Here is a 12,582-nt window from a genome sequence, read left to right as displayed (position 1 = left end):
GTATATGTGACAACACCGGAAGCTCAAAATCCTGGAATTGCAAAATCTACAACAAAAATCAGATTGCCGTGTGGACATTATACATCCATAATCTCCTCCTGCCACCCAAGTCCTAACCATTGTTAAACCAATTGCTCAAAAAGCATTACAATGTTAATTATAGATCATTTTTCACAAAAGTCCACTCTGATAATGGAATCATTGAGGTGAGGGAGCAACATGACAATTTAAATTTTAAAGTCCCTGATAAACCTTTCCACATGTTAACTCCAATGCATGCTCCGAGGCATCAGAAACCTTTCCAAACACAAGTTCAAACAGATTATCAAGAGGAAAAACTTATACAGTAATAATGCGGCAGCTATTACGTCCTTCAAGGAATCTAATGGATAATCTTCCCGAGGAAACATCCACAAATTACAAATGCCAGTTTGAATGAGGCTATATTAGGGCAACTTAACATGCATTAGCTCCCGTGCAAGGAAGAACCTAAATCCAAAACATACAATCATACCCACTGCAATCTATGGAGTTATCTGGTTTGACTTCCACTAATTAAGGCTTCTAGTTTGAAAGAAGCAAAAGTTTCTTAGCAAACTAATAATTCAGACTGATTATATTGACAAATGGCTGAGTATTCAAACTAAGTTTTTCATAAATCCTAAATCAAAGCTTCACTCATGTTCAGATAATGTGCTCATAACAGAACATTTGTTTACAGAAAACAGCCATTCATTTCTCGAACCATGAAAATGTATCAATTTGCTAGTTCCTGAGAAAAAATGGAATGCGCAGGGTATGTTACTCAGACTTGGGTGAGTATCCGATATGCATCCAACACAAGTTCATTTCGTTTCTTCTAAGGGGTGTGTGTCAGACACAGGTATCCATCTGACATGAGTTTATTCAATTTCTTCTAAGGTTTTCTTCATATTTGGCAGGTCTCTATACCCATGGCCATCGAACATGTGTCAGACATGCGTAATTCAAAGGAAAATGAAGGTTAGAGCAACATAACGTAGAGGTACTAAAGGCAAGCAAGAAAATCAATAATTGAGTGAAGAGGAAATTTTCTATGCAGGCATTCAACATCAACCACAAATTCTTTTACAAGTTAAATATTATACTGAAGTGTGATTACTCTGACTGTTCAGAAACAGAGGCAAGAAAATCCAAAGGTCCTTTTTCTGAAGCACCTTAAATAAAGAGATGGCTACTTGACTAGTATAAACCTGGTATTATGAAGCTCTTCCTGGTGGTTCATAGGAATATAAATATGAAACGCCTAGCAAGGGTTCAAAGAAGTATGTGTCCCTTGTTGATAAAATCAGAACTCAAGCTACGATATACTGGTGAGAAAGAAGTCAACTTTTCAATGTTGAACATACTTGTATAACATAGTTTCAAGTTTTTAACTAGCATTAAAAGTATGGTTCATTTGCTTTTAAAAGTACTTATTGTTCATAATTTCAGAACAGTCATAACCTCAGAACCAACTTATACAACTGTTATTGGCAATATAGTTTTCTTTCTTCACGCACCTTTTTCTGCTTTCTCTTTCTGACTAAAGAAAAAAAATTCAAAAGTTCTTCCTCCTTGAGTTCATTCTTCAAATACCATTAAGCAAGTTATACATCGAAAAGGAAATCCTTAGAAAATGACTAATCTCTCAACATAACATCAAACGATGTTTGGTTTCATCATTCCAATATTACGTTGAGGACATCATATTATCCAGTTGTGCATCTGATGCTCTCAACTAGTCAAGCCAGGGTATCTACTGGTATTGCAGGTAAAGATAGCCAGAACATGGTAGCATTAAAATCTCCAAAACAAGCTGTCATATGATTTAGTAGATAGTAAGAGATTAAAATCCTAAAAGACTTCCTACGATGTGATTGGCAGCTTTCACTAGTGTACCAAATATGGCTGTTTTAAGTAAATCAGAGTTTATGATCATCTCTTCTTCATCCTCCTGGCTGAACAACTAGCTCTGGAATTCCCCTTGCCTATTTAGCTGGCTAACAATTCTCTATGAACAATTTAAACGTATTGCAACATTTCATGAATGCAAGTAATGCCAGATAGTGGTTTGAAGATTTGTTGTGATTAAGTGCCAGAAAAATGATTAGATGGAGAGATGCGTCATGTTGGACCAGGGACAATATTTATCCTTCAAACAAGGGACGGTAAAACCAAAAGTGGATAAAGTAATGAAACCAATCCGTGTTTCAATCAAGTGTGAAGATATAAAATTGCCCATCTGAACCAGCTTTATCAGCATGGCATCGTGTTTTGGATTGCTCTCCAGATAACACACAATATTCTAACCAAACCGCCCATGGATTTTACCTCATTGTTTAACAATCCAATTTGTCTGTGCTTATATATTTTCAATTAACATGATTTCACTTTAACTATTGCTCAATTTCGTGATTGTATTCCCCTGCAAATCCAACTAATACTTCTTAGAACTAGCAAAATGGAAAACCTGCCTATTTTGAGCAATTCTGCCAGAAGCCAATAACAAGTGCAAGAAAACTAAGAACTGATCCAAAAAAAAAAAAATCCAGATAAACAATAAGGATGCTATTATCATCTCATCATAGATGATACAAGTTTACAACAATTCTAAATACTTCCCTCTAAATAGTAGACATTTTCTTTTATCATCATCATCAAAATCATAATCGTAGAACGTAAAACGTATTAACCCGTTATTCAAAATGGTATCGTTTCAATCCAATCAAACGTCACCACTAAAATCACTAAACCCTCATCTCTATCAGGTCTGACAAATGAAGCGAAGCAAAGCAAAGCCAAAAAATTTGATTTTGAGGAAAACCCATTTGAACCAACCTCATCAATCATCCAACTGTTGAAGCTCCGCCTTTAACTGCTCAATCTTAAGCCCCATCGAACGTTGCAAAGCAGACTTTTCGGATTCCGGTAGCTTCCCCAAAAGCCCTTCAAACATGTTCAAAACCTCTTGAACAGCCGCACGAGCACACTCTGCTTCTTCATTGAAGTAAACAGTCTCTTTAGACTCCATTGCCATCTCTATCTCCTCTCTTGCCTCTGCAAACTTGAGGTTGATGGAGTCAACTTCCTTGTTTACGTCCAACCCAGATGCTGACTCATTACTGTACTTTCTCAGGTTCTGGTGAGTTGGGTGTTGCGTCTGTGAGGTTTGGAAGATTGGGTATTGAAAAAGATTGGGTTTTGAGTGGAAAAAAAGGGGTTTTGGAAATGGGACTGAGTTAACCAGCTTTGTTGGAACCGGTGAAAGCGAGTTGATGGTTAATGGAGATGCGGGTTTTGGAGATGATTGAAAAGGGTGTCTCAAAAGGAATTTGTAATGGGAAATTTTTGAACGATAAGGCATTTTCGGATTTTTCTTTTTTCACTTTAATTCAACACACAGAGGCGAAGAAGAACAAAGTAGAGGAAAGAAGAAAGTGTCGGGAATAATAAAAATAATTGAAAAAAAAAATCTAACCTTTTGAGAATTGATGTACTTGTTGAGAGTTGCGCTCAACTTCGTATACACAAAATAGTAAGGAAAAAAAAAAGTGTATTATAAATAAAATAAGGGTATTTATAAGCTTATAACTCCTAAATAGAATTTGAATATAAGATAAAAATAAAATTAAATCTTGTGTATAATAAATCAGTAAATTTAAGAATTCAAATCATATTAACATTTCTGAGAATGTGCAGACATTTTTACCCTATACGTGGGTTGAACTTTCTGTCTATTGTTCTATCTGACTTGTTTAATTTTCTGATTTCCATGAACCATTAACTTGATAAACTTGATCTGATACGAATTCTTAGACCGTGACAATGGAGAAGAAAGACAGAAATTCTAAAATTGAATATAAAATTCCAATAATAATTGGATCCAGCCCTAAATATACTATATAAAAACAAAGTGCATTTGCTTGTATTATGCTGCTTTATACAAATATTTAAGGAGAAATCTTTGTGGTTATGAGCAACCTTGCTTGGTTGTTGTAGTCCTCCAATTGGGATAGGTTCAACTGTTCTGGGACGAAACCGGCCACCATTAACCAAACCATCAACTACGAGTTCAGGTTAAAGCATCAAGGATAGCATGCACGTTACCAGTGAAGGTCAATGTTCACCTAAACCACACATGACCAGTCAGATTCTAACAAATCCTTCTACTTTCAACGACCCGAATTCTAGCAAAACAAAAGGCTATATAAATCTTCCTCACCATGTCCTGAAAACTCACTCTCAGGTTCCTTCTCATGGCTCGCCAACTTCTCTTCACAGCAGCACCACCCCTGAGCGCATCTCAAGCAGGTCTGGCTGCAGTTACTCTTCTTTTATGCGCTTTTGCATTCATCAAGTGTGCTTCTCACTCGCGTAAATTGCGTCGTCAGTGGAGAGCTTGTTATGAATTTTTTGACGAAGATCCGGTCATAGAAATAAACCATGAAGTTATGACCACCGGGGTTCATGGCTATCAACCTGATCAACCTGAAGATGTTGACAGGAGCACGTTCAGCGGTGGACAACCTGTTTGGCAGAAAAACATACTCATGGGAGAGAAATGCCAGCTTCCGGATTTCTCTGGGGTCATCATATATGATTCTGAAGGCAACATTGTAACCCCTCCCAAACCTGCTCACCCTCTACTCACCCGGAAGTAAGACAAGTTGAGGCGTATGAAGACTGTCGACTAGAACTTTCAAGTGTGGCTCTTATTTCCAAGCTAGCTTAACAAAGAGTTCCCTTTAGATGAATCTATATCAGGATAATGACAATATAGTAGAATCATCAGAATATCCTGTAAAACAAAGCTTTCTGGAATCTTTAAACCCGTACATACTGAATTCTGTACGTTGCAATTGATGTTCTGCTACTTTAAATATTATAAACTATGGCACGGTCACCGTGGAGGAAATCAATGCCTATGCAAATAAGAACGATTACATCCCGCCTCCATCTATGAATTTTCAGCACAGCACGCTAGTATAACTCCCACTTGCCACTAGGCTATATGGCATCCTCAGCTAACTCTTGAAGGGTGTATACTGTACGGACGATCTAGATGTATTACAACCAGTTCTTAGTGGTAAGCAAGATCAGAAAGATCTACAAAAAATGGAAATCTTTTTTTTTTTTTTTTTCATTAATGAAGTTTACATGCTAAAAGCCATCTGCAAGATCCAGAAATTTTTATCGCAATCAACTACGCCTAAATGAATCTGTCTTGCTAGAGGAAGCTCGCCCCCTAAACCCAACAACATTCAGTTTCTTGGCCGTAGAATTCACTCCACTGGACCTGTTTTTCTTTCCCACTGAAGATGCTTTAGCAGACTTCATATTTTTTGACACCTTAACTATTTTCTTTGAAGGTCTTGCTGGAGTAGGTGATTTTACTGATTTCACAATTGAGGGTTTTTTCCCTGATATGTGAGCAGACACAGCTTTAGTCTTGTTTTTCTGATTTGGCACTTTAATCAGTCTAGCATTCTTCCCCTTCTGCTCAATTATCTGAGCCCTTGCAATGTCCCTTCGGACATTTTCAGCAGTAAGAGATTCCAAACTCTCATTCTTTCTTATGGCCTCCTCAATCCTTTCAGCCAACAATACGTTCTTCTTAGCCACCAAACTTGTTACTTTACCTGAAAAGAGAAGATTAATTTTGCAATTAAATTTTCTATACGACTTCGAAAATCAAAATTGCAACAAACCTTAAGAATTTCTAAACCTGATAAAAATCCACTTTGCATCTAAGTGGAGACAAAGAAGATATGACGTTAGAAGCAAAATGTCGTAGTAAGATTCATGTTGTAAACTGATTAGTTTGTCCACTTAAAGATGCAATAACAGAAGTAATTTACAAATAGATACTTTTTGTTTTTGTGAGGGAAAAAGGGGGTCAAGGAACAAATTGATCCCCAAGGGGAAGGTAAAAAACTATCTATTGATAACAATAGCACTGTTGGTTGGGAATATGATATATAACTAAACATATCTTTTGGCAAATCTCCATACAGTATATTTTACCATTTGGTTGAAAGAAGAAATATCAAGATTGGTGAAGTCTATAAAGCAAATCATTAGGAATTTGAATGTGCAGCATCTCAAACTAACACCCATGGTGCATTCTTTACAAAGTTAAAATGACAATAACACTTACTTTATTTAAGTGAATAGAAAATAAAACAAGTAATGCACAGACTTGAAATGACCTAGTTACTGACCTTTGGCACCCATACGAGCTGTTCTCCCAGTGCGATGAAGGTAGTCAATCTAAAAGGCCAAGGAAAAGTAAAACCGAAGAGAATTAGAAAGAAAGGAGGAATAAGAGCAAAGGAGTTCAGGTTAGAGAAAAGAGCAAGCTAGGACTCTTAACATTTTGACCAAAGATATGATGGCTTACAGAGTTTAAGGGGAAATCAAACATGATAACATGATCAACATCCAAGTCCAGTCCCCTAGCAGCCAAGTCCGTGCAAACCAATGTGGGACAGTCTCCATCATCACTCTTGAACTTATTCAGGTTTTCAACCCTGTTTTTATATGGAAAACAGTTGGACTATATCCTTTGGACAAACATAGATGTGTAGGTGCTAGATCTAGATGTAATATCTCACCTTTGTTCTGCAGGCACTTCGCCATGGTAATTGACAGTAGAGATCTGATTTTCTCCAAGAAAATGATCCACAGCACGGCTAGAGTTTAATGTGTTACAGAACACCATCACCCTGTTTCCCTTAGCTAAGCTTGGCTCAAGAACCTATAATGGATAAGCAACTAAACCTATATAATTTACCGTACTTAGTCAGAATGCTCATATCACAGAACTAGAACAGTTTTGTTGTTAAACTTAAAATCAATTTGACATCTCAAATTTTCCTTATAAAGTTAATGTTGTCGAAGAAAATACTTCACTAATTTTTTAAAATTGGTTAAACAAACTATTGTTCAGAGAACATGCATCTCACTTGTTAACATCATTTCCCAAGATCCTGGCCAAGGAAAAAGAAAAAATAGAAGCCTTCATAGATTTTGACAACCAGAGAGTATAAGTCGGACAAAGATATACAATACAAACCAAAGGTAAGAGTTAGGAAGCAACTTCAACGTGACAGATTGCAAAACCCTAGAGTACTATTGTTAGCAGTCTGGCAATCTGAGAGAACAAATCCTCTGCAGTGGCGTTTTCTTATTCTACCTAGTGCATGCGAAAACTATCTACACCACATTCATATTAGGGAAAATTACACTTTACCCTCTATGATGAAGATCCTGTTTTAAAGCATTGCCATCCAATTTAAAACCTGTAGGCAATAGGTCCAAAGGTCCAAGCCGAATGTGAGACCACTACAAACTATAAACCTAATTAATGTAGGGTAACACTACTTAACAAAGCTCATATGTAGGCCAACAACTGACTGAAACATGCCTAACATGTGATCAACAAAACCAGAGCAACAAACAATTGAGCTCTGCTATCATATTCAAGTGTGGGTGTCCAACTTAAAACCAATTGGGAATAGTTGGAAAGGCCCAACTGAATCTAAGGCCAATACAAACTACAGATATAACTGACATGGCTTAACACTCATATTCAAGGATTTTTATATAGTTCTTATCCTAGAGGAATCCTCCTTGATGTCAAAACTACATTAACTAAGTTAAATTTAAAATAGCTTTGTAGAAACAAAATTGAAGAAATTGTAAAAAGAATTATAATCAAAACTCAAAAGTATTGACATGGAACTACTCCTTATTTTTGTGGGATCACCATTTAAATAAGAAAAGTTGGAAGTTCTACCAGATGAACCGTGTTATCAAGGAGATGCCTTCTTTTGCAACAATTGCATATGTGTATTAACTACATTTTTAAAAAGTACTATAATATTGTCCTCTTATTTTGAATAACACTATAAAATGGTCGTCTTGAGATTTTCTGCCGGAAATTCTACAATATTGAATGACATAACCACTATTCTTTTATTGCTCACAATCCACAAGTGAATGAGAAAGAACCACAGAAGTAGACCTGCAATAATGCTTCCAGCTTGTTTTCAGAACCTGAAAGTTTGATGAAATCATGCCGAGCAGATGCTATTTTCTTGTGCAGTGTTGATGTTCGTAGATGTTCTATTCCTTGAAATTCCTCGTCGATCAGCTTCTGCACTGCCTGGAAAATCTTGCAAATATTAATATCTCAAATTCTCAATAAACCAAAGCAAACCACTAAAAAGCAAGTTACTATGGACCTAAATACATAAGTAACTACACACTTAAATTATCTCTCAAGTGTTCATTAGAAAGTGGAAAGATTCAATGTTGATGGTTTGTCGAGAGGAAAACCTGGTGATGCTGGAATAGGCAGGGTACCATAAGACAAGGTAGGCTCTGTTAAGATAATGTTTTCTAAATCAGTTGGTCTTTATTGACTCAAATCTGGCTGAGTTGCTTGCCAGTAGAGAAGCCTTTATCATTTATGCTACTTCAAAATAAGCCAATTCTCATTGCTTAATTATTGAGAGTGATTTCCTCAATGCGTTCAATTGACTTTTAAATCCTACCTCAACTCTATAGAAATTGACAAAATTTATTCTACATATTGAAGCTCTAAAGCTGCAGCTAGGCAAATGGCAATCCAGCAAGTTCCTCATACTATTAATGAGTTAGCAGCTGGTCTTGCTAAATCTGGTATCCTACGGTTGCAAAATTATTTCTTTTAGAGTTTTTGAAGTGGTAGTTTTTTTGTTTCCACCAAGGTCTGACAGTGAATCTTTATCTTCTGCCTTGGTTTGCTCTGTTTTTACTTGTATTTTTGCTTAAATGTTCTTTGATGAAATAAAACTCTTTCTTGCTATTCATAGAAAAAAGGAAGGGGGGAGATAATAAGTAAACCCTCAAAATTTTGTTGACATTTTATTATTTTCTGTAACAGCCTGCAGAAAGATAAACCTTTGGCATCTCCCTCTTTAAATCCACCTAATATATAATCAAGTCAAAAGCGCCAAATACAGATCTCTGGAAATGTTCTACCTAATAAGTTGGCTTCTACATATAGCACTGGCATTAAATTATCTAAAGGCAGCACAATGTCAAGAAGCAATATGACAGATTAACCTCTAAAATCCAATGCCCTGAACAGAGCCAGAAGCATAAAAAGCACACCTATAATAATTACCCAAGTAATAAAATTGAATTTTTCCTTGTTCAGCATCTCAATATCACTCAATCTCTAGATCCCACAAAATGTAAATGGACTTACTCTAAAAAAAATAAAGGTAAATGATAACATTTTGTGAGCAAGACAAAAAATTTAATTTCAACAAGAGAGCATAGCATATTGAATGTCCGGCACAAGAGTAAGATGAGCCAGCAAACCTTTGTCATAGTAGCAGTAACTAAAATAGTTTGAAATCCTTGGCCATTGGGCTTTAATGCACGATTTTTTAGTGGACCAAGAAATTTGCGAATGTCAGGACCAAAGCCACGGTCAAACATGGTGTCTGCCTCATCCAAAACCTACAAAAAGATTAGCAACATCAATAAGTACATAGATCAATTAAAATTTCTTCACAAATTTACTGACACCGAGTAGATATTGTGCTAACTTGGGGTAAAAAGATACAGACACTGCTGTATAGAATAAGTAAATTCAGATATATATGTTAGGACATGTACCAAGTATTTGATGTCACCATAAACCATGTTGCCATCCTCGATATGCTGAAGAACCCTGCCAGGGGTCCCAACCACCATGTCAATTGGGTTATTCAAAGAATCCTCTTGTGGTCTCAACCTGCCTCCACCACTGACCAAGGTGGACCTAAATCTTGCATGATGGCTAATAGACTTTGCCACACGAAAAACCTAAGAGGCCCACTAATTAATAACTATAAAGGCAAAATCTATAACAATTCTGAAGTCCAAATAGCAGAGGGAGTAATGAAAACCTGCTCAGATAGCTCCCTTGTGGGGCATAGAACAACTGCCCGAGGACGCCGGGGCTTTGTTAGCATACCTAACATCGCCTCATTCAGCCTCAGCAACTGTAAGACCATTATATAAAGCCAGATTACCTTTAAATTTTTAGAATTTCCAGTACCAACATAATCCACATAAAATTGGTCTTAATGCTACAAAGCATGCAAGAAGCTATAAGCAAAATCCATCTTTACTGGTCATATGTTAAAATTTTCCAACCTACCACAAACTAAGATGGAATTGAACTGATAGAAGTAAAACACATATCTCCAAAATCCAAAATCACAATTCCAGTGCTGTGGATGCAAATGAAAACTAAGTGGCCCAAACTCAAGAAAGATATGAAAAACACACCAAAATTTCAATTGATCCATAAGGCATAATACGATAAAAATCCAAAACTTAATCCAATCAAGCGAACATCAAAACACCTCAAAATTCAATTGCATCACAAAGGAAAAATATAAGAAAAATATACCTTTAAATCACCAAAACACAATAATTAACTAAAAACAGAATGAAATGAGAAAAGGCAAACATGCAAGGAACCACAAAAGCACCTCTAAAAACAATCCAAAATTTATTCCAAAAACCAGTCAGTGATAAAAAAAACAATAAGGACAAAAGCGGACCTGAACAAGTGGCAACATGTAAGCAAGAGTCTTGCCAGAGCCAGTATGAGAACCCAAGACCACACTTCTCCCTTCCAAAACAGAAGGAATCCCAATACACTGAATCTCAGTAGGAACTTCAATCCCCATCTCTCTAACAGCACCCATCAATTCTTCACTCAAACCCAACTCCTCAAAACTCTCAACCATCCCCTTTTTCTTCTTCTTCCCCTTGTCAGAAGCCTCACCCTCTTTATCAAAGGCAGCCACTTTTTCTTGAGGTTTAGAGGGTGATGGGGTTCTAGTAGAGTCTTTGAGGTGTCTCGTTCTAAGTCTTTCAAGTAGCATGGAATGTCTCAATTGGTCAGGTTCAATGGTGGCGGGGGTCGCGGCTGTGGCAGTGCATAAAGGCTTAAACCCTGGTAAAAGCCTAGAGGGTTTAGGGAGTTTGAGAAATGGGTAGTGACAGAAGTGTTTGGTTGAAGACAGAAGAGAGATAGAAAGGAGAGTTCTTGATGCTCCTCCCATCATAGCTTTCCGCATCATGCTCTCAGGGCAGTTGGGTTTTTGTGGGTTTTATCAGGACTTTGGTATTGTCTGAGAAGGAGTTTAATGATGATGATGATGATCATGATGCGATGGTGTCCGTATATCCGTTTAGGTTGGGGTAAAGAATGGATCAGGCTTTCAGCCCAACCAGGAATACAGGTTGGCCGCGAAATGGGTTTGTAGCATTAAGTTACCCCTATCTAATACAACTATACATAAGGTTCAATTTAGTGGTGAATTTAAAATTTTACATGAGAGATGATTAAAAAATAATTAAAAAAAAATTATATTATATATATATATATATATATCAATTAAAAATTGAGGAGTGAGGATTGCTACCATCTTCCACCATTTAACTTTGCTAGTGGGGTCAAGTATCTTATATTCAGATTTGTGATGAATTTATGTAGTAATTTTACTATCTAGCTCGAGTTCAGATAAGATACAAATATCACCTTTTATATATTCAAAAACCTAAACCCCTATATTTGAATTTAGAAAGAGTTCAGGTAGTAATTTTACTATGCATCTCGAGTTCAAGTAGGATAGGTACGATACGATATCACTCTTTGGATGCTCAATATCCAATGCTTGAACCCATTTATACATATAATAATAATAAAATTAAAAATTGAGAGGTGCCAATTGCTACCACCCTCCATCCTTTGGCTCAATAAGTGAATTTAAATACCTTATATTCAAATTTGAGAACGATTCAAATAGTAATTTTTCTATTTGTCTCGAGTTCAAATAGGATTCGGATATCTTCTTTTGAATATCCAATACTCGATACTTAAACCTGTTTATAAATAAATAAGTATAAAATATATTGTATACTTTTAAAAGGAAAACCTTGACTAAACTCCTGGACAAACAATAATCTTGCGAATTTTATCAAATCTAATTTTTTAATATTTTATGAAAAGAAATTTATTTATTTTTCTCACTTAATTAAATATATATATATATATATATATATATAGTTTTGTTTTCGTCTCTAACTTTAAACAAGTATTTAATGCATTTGAGTATTTAATGAGTAATTTTAAGATATTAGAGTATGAGTTTAGATAATATTTTTAAATTTTATTAAAGTAATTTTAGGGTTTGCGTACTTCAAAATTTAAGTTTAGATACTTAAAAAATAACGGGTACCTTATCCATTGACATCTTTATTCAAAGCTAACCATGAGTTGCACTATTCTCTAATCTAATCTATTATTATAAATATATATAAAGTTAAAGTTTTTGGTAAAATAAATTTTTTTTCTAAGGTTATAGTTTAGGTGAATATCATGTTTCATCTAATTTATTAATAAATTTAATTGAATTTAATTTTAATTTCTATTAAATATTTTAAATAATTAAATAATTATATTTACTTTTTTAATAGTTTTTTTTAAATTTTATTCATTCATCCTTT

The 12,582-nt window shown here is 35.5% G+C and overlaps 3 protein-coding genes across 4 annotated transcripts; 1 reads left to right on the top strand and 2 right to left on the bottom strand.

Moving 5' to 3' along the window:
* Nucleotides 1-79: 79 nt before the first annotated feature.
* Nucleotides 80-3,528, bottom strand: LOC110416367 (embryogenesis-like protein). Of its 2 annotated transcripts, none has more exons than XM_021428354.1 (2): nucleotides 2,860-3,528; nucleotides 80-98 (listed from the first exon to the last, which is right to left on the bottom strand). In XM_021428354.1, the coding sequence occupies exon 1, from the start codon at nucleotides 3,383-3,385 to the stop codon at nucleotides 2,864-2,866; it is 522 nt and encodes a 173-aa protein (XP_021284029.1). In that variant the 5' UTR covers nucleotides 3,386-3,528; the 3' UTR covers nucleotides 80-98; nucleotides 2,860-2,863. The 2 variants fall into 2 exon arrangements, with proteins under 2 accessions (XP_021284029.1, XP_021284028.1); XM_021428353.2 differs by lacking the exon at nucleotides 80-98 and adding an exon at nucleotides 467-945.
* Nucleotides 3,529-3,675: 147 nt separating this feature from the next.
* Nucleotides 3,676-4,689, top strand: LOC110416368 (nucleolar protein). The gene has a single exon (XM_021428355.2). The coding sequence runs from the start codon at nucleotides 4,278-4,280 to the stop codon at nucleotides 4,680-4,682; it is 405 nt and encodes a 134-aa protein (XP_021284030.1). The 5' UTR covers nucleotides 3,676-4,277; the 3' UTR covers nucleotides 4,683-4,689.
* Nucleotides 4,690-4,711: 22 nt separating this feature from the next.
* On the bottom strand, nucleotides 4,712-11,239 carry LOC110416366 (DEAD-box ATP-dependent RNA helicase 39-like). The gene is made up of 9 exons (XM_021428352.2): nucleotides 10,629-11,239; nucleotides 9,966-10,061; nucleotides 9,694-9,882; nucleotides 9,394-9,534; nucleotides 8,048-8,188; nucleotides 6,636-6,778; nucleotides 6,422-6,551; nucleotides 6,243-6,291; nucleotides 4,712-5,660 (listed from the first exon to the last, which is right to left on the bottom strand). Exons 1-9 carry the CDS (start codon nucleotides 11,151-11,153, stop codon nucleotides 5,221-5,223), a joined length of 1,854 nt encoding a protein of 617 aa, XP_021284027.1. The 5' UTR covers nucleotides 11,154-11,239; the 3' UTR covers nucleotides 4,712-5,220.
* Nucleotides 11,240-12,582: the final 1,343 nt, after the last annotated feature.

The sequence above is a fragment of the Theobroma umbraticum genome, unplaced genomic scaffold (assembly GCF_002168275.2).
Source record: "Theobroma umbraticum cultivar Fairchild unplaced genomic scaffold, ASM216827v3 scaffold_51.0, whole genome shotgun sequence".
Lineage (NCBI taxonomy): Eukaryota > Viridiplantae > Streptophyta > Magnoliopsida > Malvales > Malvaceae > Theobroma > Theobroma umbraticum.
This window is presented reverse-complemented; position numbering and strand designations above follow the sequence as displayed.